This window comes from Xiphophorus couchianus, chromosome 8 (genome assembly GCF_001444195.1).
Source record: "Xiphophorus couchianus chromosome 8, X_couchianus-1.0, whole genome shotgun sequence".
In the NCBI taxonomy this organism is placed as follows: domain Eukaryota; kingdom Metazoa; phylum Chordata; class Actinopteri; order Cyprinodontiformes; family Poeciliidae; genus Xiphophorus; species Xiphophorus couchianus.
The window spans coordinates 22,596,571-22,609,353 of NC_040235.1; the positions used below are offsets into that span (position 1 = coordinate 22,596,571).

At 41.3% G+C, this 12,783-nt stretch overlaps 1 protein-coding gene across 5 annotated transcripts in view; it reads right to left on the minus strand.

Moving 5' to 3' along the window:
• The window catches only part of fcho2 (FCH and mu domain containing endocytic adaptor 2), a 75,666-nt gene that overhangs the window by 17,785 nt on the left and 45,098 nt on the right, over window positions 1-12,783 (minus strand). For 4 of the 5 annotated variants that reach the window (XM_028026566.1, XM_028026565.1, XM_028026564.1 and 1 more), the window contains exons 8-15: window positions 12,415-12,511; window positions 6,893-6,937; window positions 6,745-6,814; window positions 6,622-6,646; window positions 6,316-6,372; window positions 4,733-4,790; window positions 4,466-4,647; window positions 365-389 (exon numbers count right to left, since the gene is read on the minus strand). In XM_028026566.1, coding sequence (XP_027882367.1) covers window positions 365-389; window positions 4,466-4,647; window positions 4,733-4,790; window positions 6,316-6,372; window positions 6,622-6,646; window positions 6,745-6,814; window positions 6,893-6,937; window positions 12,415-12,511 — 559 coding nt within the window. The remainder of the gene's footprint in view (window positions 1-364; window positions 390-4,465; window positions 4,648-4,732; window positions 4,791-6,315; window positions 6,373-6,621; window positions 6,647-6,744; window positions 6,815-6,892; window positions 6,938-12,414; window positions 12,512-12,783) is intronic. The other variant, XM_028026567.1, reaches the window with a different exon arrangement.

The window sequence follows — 12,783 nt, forward strand, 5'->3', positions numbered from 1 at the left end:
TGTTTCTTACGCTTTTATTCCCACATTTTTAAAAAACTGACCAGAAGGTACAATACTGAAGGCGAAAGATAATTTCTGACTTGTCAAAACATCCAGCTGATTAAACAGTTAGTCTTATTTGTACCTGTAGGGGGAGAAACATCCCTCATGCATGACATTTATAGAAAAAAAAAGGGTGGTTATTTGCTTTTTCTTGGAATATGTTGGTGTTGGCTTGATATCTGGAGGTTCTTATTATTAATTTTGTTCTACAGAAAACTTCTTAAGGAACAACCGGAGCCAACGAAAATGCAGCCAGAGTTGTTCCTCTCAATCCAGAAACACAAAGACATAAAAAGGTTAGAGGGAAAGAAAAACTACTTACTGGACTGGTTCCTCCGCATTTGTCCCTGGAAAAAACACAATAAAAAAAGTGAATATTTATAAAAATAAAAAAAAATGAAGTAGAAAACAATAAGAGTGGCTTGGAAAATGTATTCATAACACTTTGATTTAAATTTGAGTCTTTTTTTTGGTGTTTCTACCAGCTTTACACATCCATAGAGGCTGAAATGTTTCCCCAATTTCCTTAAAGAAACTTCTCAAGCTCACTCAGAATGGATTAACCCCTGTCTGTGCTCGTCTGGACTTTAACTGGGACGTTCTAACACAAGGCTCTCAACCAGTCCACTGTAGCTGTGTTTGAATGTTTGTGGTCGTATTCCCATTGCAGTCTGAAGTCTGTAATGAAGTTCACTTGAATTTACCCCGTCATCCCCAAAAACTGGACAACTCTGTCCTCTTCACTTCACAGTTGCGTTGCTGTAACTCAAAGAAATTCTTTGTAAAATACACAAGAAGCTTTTGTGGCTATAACAAGACAAAATGTGCAAAAGTTCACAAGGTATGAATACTTTTCCAAACCAATATAAAGCTTCAAATAGACGTATAAGGGAGAAGTGATCATCTTCAAATTAAGCGAAATTGGCGTCCAACGCTTGCGCAGCACCAATTTTCCGTGGTGCCGCCATCGTTTTAAAGACAGCACTGAATGTTTCCAGAGGTCGTCGGAGGTCAACCACCCAGCCCACATTTACAAAATTGCAACAAAATATGGCGTCAATCAACTGCGCTCCCTTTGTGCAGCAAAAAGTTTTGTTTGTCTCATTGTAATTTTTAAGATTAAAAAAGAAAAAACAAATGTTTCCAGAGGTCACCAGAGGTCAATCTTCCCTCCCACACACACACACACACATTAAAAAAGATCAAACAAAACGGATGGAAATTATTTATTTCTAGCACGCTTGCTTGACACCAAATTTGCTTGATTTTGTAGATGTGGGGTGGCTGGTTGACCTCTGATGACCTCTGGAAACATTTACTAATATCTCTGAAATGATAGCGGCACAAACAAAACATTTTTGCTGCACAAACGTTTGGCACCAATTTCATTTAATTTGAAGAAGCTGGAAACCAACACTCAAGTATACTTCAATGGTCGTAGATCGTCTCTCAGGAAGCCGCTTGTTGAACCTGAAACATCTTTTACTCCAAATGTTATATCCTTAAAGTATTCATGAAGTCTCAACATGATATATCAGGCTGAAAATGTGCACAGAATATGTCTAAGGTCGTGAAAATGATCGCGTGAGTTGTCTCCCAGCGGCAGCGGGAAGTTTCCACTTGAGTGTTAAAGACGGTAAATCACGGGACCGCTCCGGACTCACACATACCAGACACTAAACCTAGGGTGAAGAACTCGGCAGCTGAAAACAGTGTATTTAAGCCGAGACAACGATCAGTCGGGAACAACGGAGAGCGTGGCCCCGACACTTCACCAACTTCCTTCCCAGAGCCTTTTTTTTTTTCTCTCTCCCTGGGATATAAATCTGCCACGTCCTGCTGCGAAACACAAGATACGCAAGGTATGATCTCGGGGGTGGGGGGGCCGGCTGACCGAACCGAGAGCAACTTCAGTTTCAATAAAAAAGCCATTTCTTAGAAGAAGAAAGGTTAGAGGAGCTGTCAGGGGGCGGAGGGGAGAAAAAGAAACAAAATGGGTTTAAGGAACACAGCAAAACGTTTAACCACCGTCGAGCTGCGAGGCCGGGGCTTAGTCCCACAGGCGCTAAGCGGCAAATGGGTTCAATTACAGCTCTTGCTGGCCACACACACACACACACACACACACACACACACACACACACACACACACACTTATGCTCGCTCGCTCACACGACTTCCATTGCTGTTTCAATAAAGGGAACGCCACGGAGGGAGAAGCAAACGGGAGAAGAAATGAAAAAGACAGAAAAATGAGCAGCGAGAGGGGAGGAAAAGAAAAAAATAGAAAGAAAACAACAAAAAAAAAATTGAGAACAGCGCCCAATAATTCACTCCAGATGAAACTACGCTGCGCCACCTTGGATGAAAGTTTGAACTTTAATTCAAAATGTCTCTGTGGTTCCGAAACAGGAAAGAGCGAGCAGAAATAAATGGGAACAGGAAGAAAGGATGGCGAGTACGACACGGCGCTCCAAAGTATTGTTTCTTTTTTTTTTTAATGACCGAAAGTAATGTTGATTTAAAAGAAATTAAATTAGAAGGGTTAGAAAATATATATGTTTCTCTACAGAGAAACTTACTTTTCACACCAATTTCTTCTGTAAAGGGAAAATATTTGTGAAAATTACACATGCCACAATACTCCCTCGGATGTGTGAGTATGAATCACTTTGCCTTGATTTTTATGAACTCACCTGATCAGGATGGAAACTAGCTGAAGCTAAATGTTTGTTTTGGCATGTCGTCCCAGTTTTAAATAAACTATGTTTCTGCACCGATCGGTGATGTGCCTTTCAAATACTAAAATCAATTCGTTTTAATTTTACTAGTCATTTAATGCGTAAAAAAAAAAAAATCCCACCATTTTCGGCATGTGAACACATTAACATTTTGTTTTTTTTATAACTTGTGATATGGTTAGAAACATATGCACAGATGAATTTTATTCTGTTGGGTTCAAAACTGATTGTCTATGGAACAAACTACAGCACATTTCTGTGACTTCTGCATTATAACCCTGAGGCAAAAATATACAAATAAAAGGAAAGAAAGAAAAGAAGAAAGAAAATTGGAACAATTTTCTCCTGATTTACTCTGTGGGTTAAATATTGGTTCAGTAAATCAGATATATTTTCCTTTTCCTAAGTTCATATATATATAAATATATATATATATCAACTTCCAGCATCTGTTGAAACATTATTTTAACCATTTACTATTTTCATTATTTTCCTTTTTTTTTTTTACTTTGCACTTTCATTAGTATAGCGGGTGGTCGTCCTACCAGAAGAATTATTTCAGGCTCATTAAATTCTGGAAAACCCGGAATTCCCACCATTTTTGGTCTTTAAACGCATCAACCGACTCTGATTCACTTTATTTAAGTTTAATAAAAAATTAATGAATGCTTGGAACACAGACTTTGATGCACAGTCTCCTAGACCTTTTTTTTTTAACTCCCAAATAACATGCTGCATTTATTTATTTTTTTGTAAAACTTATAGCTCTTTGAGAAAAAAGAAACAAAAAAACCCCCAAAAAGAATCATAAGCTCAAGCCTCCAAAAAAAAAAAAAAAACCCGGAATGGTCTCGGCATCTCTAGGAGAAATTAAAGAACTGATCCCCGTTACGTTTTCACAAAACCGCAGCAGAGTCCTGTTGAAACTAAGTGGGTGTCGACAGAAAGCAAACAAAGAGACGCTGAAGAAACTTCAAACAGCCAGGAGGGAAAGAGAGGCTGAAGAGCAGATGAAGATGCCATAACTTTCATTTAGGGATCAGTCGGTGAGCACGGCTAGTAAAACACACCAGGGCTCCTTCACGAGACTTGCCTGCTCTACAACAACAACAATGCACACACACCCACACATGCAGGCAAACCAACACATAGGATGCGGTGTTTGCACACAAGCGGTAGTGGCTTTAAACTTTAACGACTGCAGCTACTTTTGTTAGAGAGTCGTTCAGAGGCAAAGTGAAGGGAGAGTGGACGAGGAGCTGGACGAGGGGCTGCCACGGGCGTGAGAGCAGATCCGAGCGAAGCGTTGCGAGCGTGAGGTCGAGGGGCGCCGACATCAGCAGTGAAACGGAACCCGAGTCCGTAGGAGTAAAAGAAAATAAAAACAAAGTCGATTCCCGCTGAACCACATCCATAGTAAAAACAAAACACGGACCAAGAGTGGACAGGGGATTTAGTAAACTGGAGGATGGTGCGGCATGTTGACAAAATTACATATGGTATATTACTAATCTAAACAAAATGCATTAGACAAACTGAGCGCTTCAGTCTGTTCCCATGCTCTGGGTCTGACTTTAGGTGTTCCCCTGTTGCCCTCTAGTGTCACACAGGCAGAGTGAACTTCTGCTGCAGCAGCGGGATCAACAGGTCGGTGTGCAGACAGAGCTCGTGCGAAATGTTACCCGTACCGAGGCGGAGGGCGACAGGATGATGTTTCCGATGGAGGCTTTGAGCTCGTCGATGTTGGCCCGGTTCTGATGCGTGCCGTTGTTGGGCTGGACGGGCTTGATCTGCACGTGGAACTTCCTGGGCTCGTCTTCGTCCTCGGAGTCGCTGGACGAGTAGAAGGAGTTGTCTTTGGGATGTGAGGAGACAAGTTAAAGAAAATGAAAAAAAAACGCCAAACAAACACGCCAGAATGAAGGTGTAGGGGGAGAAATAAAGGATATGGTTTTCGTTCACTTCTGGTCTGATGCAGAATCCCTCGGCGTCGACTTGAGGCACATTCTACAAAAAAAAAAAAATTAAAAATAAGAACGAAATGTTTCAAATAAATAAATAAAAAACAATTCACTATAAATAATCAAATAATAAGTGTTGAATGCCTGGAGAGATCATAATGTACTGGATAAATAATCAGAAAATTTATTTTGGTTTTTGCTAAGTGCTTTAAAGCAAATATTCTTAATTGAAAAACTTTCTATTTATGCACTAAACAAAGAACCAACAAACTCTTCCAAAGTGAGGACTTTTTAAATATCTCAGAAACTTAAAATGCAAAGGAAAAAAAAAATTAACAAATATTTTCTGAGCTGTTATGATGTCCTAAAACTTTTACCTTTTGGCTTTGCTTCACTGCAAAAACTCAAAAATGTAGCTTGAAAGTTGAAAACAAAAACTTATTTCTACTCTTCTGCTGGTGCAAAATTTAAAAAAACTTTTAAAACTATTTTTAGCATTTTTGACAATTTGACTTCATAAAGTAGTCATAGCAATGTAATCTTCAGATAGTAGTTATTGAGAATAATTATTTAGAAACTTTAACTAAACAAAAAAGTTTTTAAATAATTATTATTATATACTAAAGCTTTATTTCTGTACAATGAAGCAGCCTTAAAGGTCTGGAATATTCTTGTGACAAACTAAAGTAGAAAAGTTGGGATGTGTCTATAAAACCTTTTGCATGATGCAGCCAATTTTTGTAAGTAAAGGATAAAACATATAGCCCTATACATTTTCTTTGAATTTCAAAATAAGAGTTCTTTATAATTAGATGTGTTGCTCATGTAAAATATTGCCTATATAACCTATTACATTTTTTCTCTAATTAGTCCCTGCGAATACAAATGTCAAAATCTTTGAAAACCTTATTAAAATTGTAACTTTATGTACTGTCGCCAGAATAATGCCAGAAATTGATAAAGTGGTGCACGCTGAAAATTCTTGTGGAGATGGAATAGTTAGACTTATTTACACAATGTCTTCAATTTAAAATTTTACCTAATGTTTTTATTAAAATTATCATTCACTTTTTTAATCAGAATTTTGAGCAACATGCTTTTCCTCTTCAAAGTCTCCAAATGTGGAATCATTTTTCAAGCCCTCGATCATGATTTCTTCAAAATTGCTGAGATAATGTGAAACCTTATCTTTCTATAAATAACCTACAGTTGCAAATAAGTAAATAAAAATGTACACACATAAAAAATATTGAATGACGTAACACAGAAGAGTATTTATATGACCATTTAAAACTTCTGAAGGAGTAGTTCTGGATTCGTCCACGGATAGCATAACTGGAGCAACAAAAAAAATAAAATAAGAATCAAAATCTCAAGAATAGAATTTTTATCACTTTCATATTAAGCATCTCTAAATGGCGTCTATAAACCTTATGTTTTGTATTCACAAGGATATGATTTTGTTGTCGTTTTCTATTTTTGGAAATGTACTTGAAAACACCATCGGCGTATAGATTTACGCTGCTGCTGCGTAACAGAGACGGCAGGTGTGGGGTCGTTAGCTTGCTTACAGCGTTCTGGATGTCTATGGAGCCGTAATATCCTGGGGGAGCACCATTGGCAGTGTTCTGCGTGCACAAACAGAGAGAAATGGATGAATGAATGAGCAAATGTGCAAAACAAACAGGAGGGAAGCGACGGGGAGGGAGGGGCAGAGAGGCTGGGAAGTGCGGAGTAACACATGGCAGGAGAAAAAGAACGATAGTCTGCTCCGCCTCCTGCAGTCTGACGTCAAAATAACCAACCGCGCCGACATGAAACAGATCCAAGGGATCAAGCGTGCAGCTAATGTCTGTTTTAATAAACTTTATACTCACAGCAGTTTCGACTTCTGTCGACTCACTGAAAGACAAAAAGGCAACATTGACATGAAAAAAAAAAAGAGAGAGAGAAAGAATAAAACCGGTCAAACTGTGCTGGGAACTGAAGCCCAAACTCACGTCGAGTCTGTGTCCTTGTCTTTCCTGCGGCCGGGAATGCCAAACGTTTTCCTCTTTCTGGGTTTGGCACCTTAAAAGCAAAACAAAGCATTTCAAGCCCCTTTTTAACTTCCTATACTTCACTTTAAACGCTCAGGTGGAGCTCTACCTTCTGTTGCGATGGCCGTGTTGCATTCCTCAAATTCGATGGGTCCTAATGAGACAAAAAACAAAATGATTTAGGTTCATTTGGCACAGGAAGGGTCAATGGCCCACAACTGTGACTGCTATGAATGTGCATCACGCAATGATCACGCACACACATGCACGCACACACACACACACACACACACAGCGCAGACACACAACATGGAGCCTGGCGTGCCATGCAGGATGTGTACACAAACAGAGCCGGGCTGATCCCACAGGGCAGACAGGGTCAATAGTAAGAGTCAACTGTGCGTCTGGTGGCCCTCGCAGAGACGTAACAGTGCCTCCAGTTGACACGAAGCACGACACAACTCCACACAGTTTTCCTCGGAGAGATACACACAGCCTCTCCCTCCCTCGCCCACCCAGCCACCCGCCGCCGCCACCTGGAAGTCCACGCAATTAGAAACGAATCTGCTATGCAGGAAGCGGCTTCGGCATTCGCAGCAGACAAGACGCTAAGCGGGAACTAAATGTACCTTGCACTGGGACACGCAAACTTAATGCTATTACGACGAGACAAAAAACAAACAAACAAACAAACAAAAAAAAAAGCACAAGATTATATGTAGACAAAGTATTTAAAGCTGCATGGATAAATCAGCTACTGTGGCTTATGGAAAGCCCATTTCACCTTTAGCTGCGCCCTGCGCAGAACCCCAAAGTCTGAATGAATAAACATGTGCTGCTATGCAGAACAAGTTGCATTCACAATGTATGAGATATACTCCATTCACCCGCTGGGTGACATTTGAATTAAATTGAATTTACCGGATTTTATTTAGGGGTATCAGAGTAAAGAGGGCTGAGTACAAATACATGGAAAACATTTCATAGGCAAATTTGAATTGACAGGCAGATGACTGAAGCTAAAGCTATCAATGGCTGCAAAAGGCTTGGAGACTGGGATGGATGTTCACTTCCCAGCATCACAACAATCTCAAAAATACAGCCAGGTCTAACATGGAAGGGTCTAACTTACAGCTTGATATTTTAGAATGGCCTAGTCAAAGACCTAAACCTAATTGAAAACTGGAGACAAAACTTGAAAATGGACGTTTATAGACGCTCTCCATTCAACCTGACTAAAGTTGTACTGTCTTGCCAAAAAAGTGGGTGAAAAGTTTGAATCTAAATCTGAAAAACCTGGAAACTGCAAGTCAAATTTAGAACTCTGTTAGACCTTAATAATGCCACCTTGAATGAAATACAAGACCAACAAAATCTATAAATATGGTTGGGGATCCTGTTGTAGTACTATCAAGCAATAGAAAACCTGTGGGCCTGTTGTGGCTCTTAGCAACAGCTTTGTGCTCTCTACAGCCTAAACCCCTATAGAGCCTAACTTAAAATTTTTTATATGCACCTAAGCTCGTATGGGTTGGAAGGCAGATAGTGGCAAAACTGAATGTCGACCAGGCAACTGGCAATAAATTTGCACTCACACACGCTAAAAACAGCTAGCATTACTGGTATCTAGCTGATAACACAGCTTTTTCCTAACTATCTAGCCAACTAACAAAGGGTGTGTTATCAGCGACTAACTGGTAATGTAGCTGCTAATATACCATTAGCTTGTTACTGCTAGCCTAGAGTCATAAAACACAATGAAGACATCAAACATTTGCCTGACAGAAAAGTTCAAAACAGATTTTTTTTTTAAAATACATACAAGAATATGCTAGATTAAATAGTCCTGCTACAACAAAACGCAAGTCCTGTATGTCCTGAATGTAAGACATCTTAATACCTTATTTTAAGATACATAAATTTAAGACTTATGAAGGGCGTGCAGACACTTTGTCACAGGAGGGAATGAATACTTTCTGCACATTTCATTTTTTAAACTTTTTATTCGTAAGAAGCAGAAAACATTATTTGAAAAAACACAACACGGTGTATCATTTGCTTTTCTGTTCACAAGCACATAGACCTTTGTGTTTTTCTAAACACAACATAAAATCCAATAAAATACACTAGTTTGTTCTCGTAATATGAGAAAAAACTTAAATAGGTTCTAGGAATATGACTGTACGAATGCTTTAGTACTGTATAACAAGCAGTACGCGGACATGTCTTAAAATCTCTTCTAGCTAATAGCTATGATGTCGCACAACCAGCCATGGATTTATTTTTGCAAAACAACAACACAAAAATACTTTTTCTTTTGCTAACTTGGATACATCAATCAGCTGGTGAGAAAACTGCTAAAAACAACTCGGTTCACACTTGATTTATTGCTCATCAATAATGCAAGTTCGCCCCCGAGGTGCTGCCCCTCCATCGTCGCGCTTCATCTGTCACTCCAGACAGATTTACCGAGGCTTTTCAAAAGGGCCGAGGCGCACAGAGGCTCGCACAGTTTTCACAAACAGAACAACTGGAGGCAGGACATGCGATGCGGATACGCGACAGTCGGGCAAAATCCAGAGGACGGTTCGTCTGCGACCGAGCCAGACAGACACAAATACGCCGCACGCTTTAGAAATCTTGAGAGGACAAAACGGCAAGATGAGCAGGAGGGGGTGACACAGGGAGAGAGAGACGGAGAGAAGCAGAAAGAGAAGAAGACAGGGCAGGACCCCTCTGGCGGTTTTTCTGATACACTAACATGCCTTGACCTGAAAACAACAAAGCTAATGATATTTCAACTCAAAACGTACACGGCGGCAGAGGGCCCATGTGCCCTCCCCGGAGGACGCCGGTAGCGAGCGGGATTGACGCATTGTCTGGCGCGCGCGGGGCTGAGTGAAGAGCAAGGAGGCAGCGAGTCACGAGAGGCACGCATCACGCCAAGTGAAGTGGATAAAGGACACAGATGACCGATCTACGCTGCCGTGCGATGTCGGGCCTTCCTCGGCCCTGGCAAATGCACGGCGGCGGCGTACCGACCGCCAAAACGGTTTGAAGAATCATTCAACAACTTTGCTGTAATTATCCAGAAAAATAAGGTTGTTTCTTGAACTTTTATGAGGCCTTTTGGCGTTGGTGGGTTAGAGAGAACAACTGGAGAATCTATTTAAAGTTCTGATCTGGTAGCTTGGAATCTGCAAGCTCACGCTGCTGGAACATGAATGTCCACGCCAAAAAGTCGGAAGGAGCTGCACCCAGTTTTCCTCTGTGCAGAGTCTCTGTCTGATTATTTTGGATGTTTGACACTTAAGAACGAAACAGGAAGATATTTCAGTCTATTGGTCAAGCAAACGTGCTCTCTTGCGCCATTGTCAATATGTTACTTGAAAATAGTTTCAAGACAACAATATTATCGATAATCGCAATAATTACTGAGACAAAACTGTTTGTCATGACAGACCTAATGCCCACAGCAATATGCCAATACCACCGTGTTTCCCAATGTGGGGATGATGTAATCGGTAATCTTAAGCATTCAACCACCGCCATAGGATGTCGGACTAAAACCTGTTAACCTTAATCTCATCTGACCAGACTTTCTTCGACATAGTGTGCCATCACAGAATCACGCCGCCACCACCATCTTTGTCCACTCAAACGACAAAAGTACAAAAAACAACAACAATGTTCGTTTTGGCAATTTTTCATGAACGGCCAGACTCTTGGTTTTCCCTTCCGCCTGAAATGTGGATCAGATTATGCGCCCAAAAGCACTCTTTTGCTATGAAAAGTATTTAAAAAAAAGAATTTTTTTTGGTTGTCTCTTCAATGCATCATGTGTCTTAACAAAGATACCAAACGGACACGAGAAGGATTGGAAAATAGAAGTCAGAACCGGGCGGGGAAGCGACTCCTTTTTCCATCTGACCATATTTACGCACACGCTGCAAGCGAAGTCCAAACAGCCACACGTGGACATTAGCCAAACTTGGACAGACATTAGGAACTGTTTAAGCTCCTCCAAACAGACAGGCAACAGTGTTTATACAGGGGAAGATGGCTCCTTTTCTTGCTGCTCTGCGAGGGCGGCAGGCGGTCACGCATGAGTGGAAGATGGTTTTTTAAATTGCATATGCTTCACATGGCACAGGGAGCAGGAGAGAAGGGCGGGGCGGGGAAGAGTTTGCGTGTCTGGCCCACTGCCAGTTGACAGCTCAGCTGGATATCGTTGAACAGTCCGACCTCTTTAAAATCCCCCCCTCCACTCCACCTCGCAGCGTGTCACTTTAGGATTGTTTCCGCAATAGAAAGTTTATTCAACCCCTCGTTCTCTCTCTCTCTTTCTTTGAAAAGGCCCCGGACTGGCCATCCGTTCAGCTATTTCATCATCGGAGAGGGTGGCTTATTTCTCCTGACAGGACCGGAGCTGCTGTGCAATCCCTAATGAACAGCTTGATACGGGGAGGAATTTTCAGACCGATTTTTTCAACCTCAATTAAATCCGCTGTCCAAACAAATGAGGGCCCCGCCGCTTGTTGGACCAAGTGTTTGGACACGGGGGTCACCGTTTGTGTACACACAACCACAGCAGAGGTGAGGCCTCTGTGCTTGTGACCTGACGTAATAGGAGTGCGAGGAAGAGGGACTGGTGAGGTTACTCCTAGAACGGGACACCAGTTCAGACGCCAAACGGCAAAGGATAGGCCTCAGTAGAGGTGAAATAGTTTATAGTGACTGAGTTAATTCAGTCGGATTTCTGTGTGTGTGTGTGTGTGTGTGTGTGTGTGTGTGTGTGTGTGTGTGTGTGTGTGTGTGTGTGTGACGGAGTGGCAAGTGACTGTGCAATGCCAAAGAAAACTGACAAGTATTCCCTTGATTATTGTGGCACGGCAAAGTTTACACAAGAGCCATTGTCGAGCTCTGACCTCCCCGAAAAGTTGGTAATGCCTGCTTAATCTGCGAGCGTGTCACATGCTTGCTGGAATGCCGAGCCGGCCTTCCTTTACAGCAGATTACTATGATTGCCTCTGATGGCCTGCTCTAACGTCTAATTGCCCCTCTCCATGCTGCCCCTCCCATCAGGGAAAGGCAGGATCAGCCCCGCTCAGAACCGTATCGACGTTTCCACAGGTCCCACCAACTCAAATTCAAGACTTTTGTTAAGACGATTATGAATGAAATTGAAAACGTGTGCCACGACGGAAATGTACAAAACAAAACAAAAACAGCCAACCGAGGATACATTTGCACTTAGCACAATGACGGATGCCAAGAAGCTAACCAGATACCTAGCAAAAAGTATATTAGCAGCTAGTTAGCGATAGCCTCAACCTGCATGGCGTCGCAAAACGCAGTGAAGACGTTTCTGTGCAACTCAAAATTTTGCCTGACAGAAAAATCCTGCGAGAAAAAATACAACAAACATAAAACATAGACTATCCCAAATTAAATTGTCCTGTAACAACAACATTTAAGACCTGCCATTAACGTGTGTAAGGCCAACTTACATTTCTTAAAATGAATTTAAGACATTTTAAGGCCTTCATTTTAGATGCATGAATTTCAGACTTCAAAAGGATGTGTGGTCATCCTGTTTTCAGTGTCGGGACAAACAAAGTCCTGCCTTACCTGGCCTCTCCTTGCCTGTTCCTTTGCTCTCAGACAGTTTTTGTATTAAGCTCTCCTCCGAAGTGTTCTCGATGTTCCTCACAAATTCATTGTGCACCTACAGAGAGAGAAAAGGACAAGCATGAGATGGGAAAACTGGTCCAGTGAGGACCTTATGTGACTCTGAGAACCTCAACTACGACAAAAAACCCCCCAAAAAACAGTCAAGTCAAGTTTACTTGCACAGGACATTTCAGCAACAAGGCAGTTCAAAGTGCTCTGCACCAAAAAGACACAGTACAGTGACCATTTAAAACCAGAAATAAACATTACATTTTGTCAGTATTATAAAGCAAATATAGATCAAATATATTGATCAAGGTTCCAGTT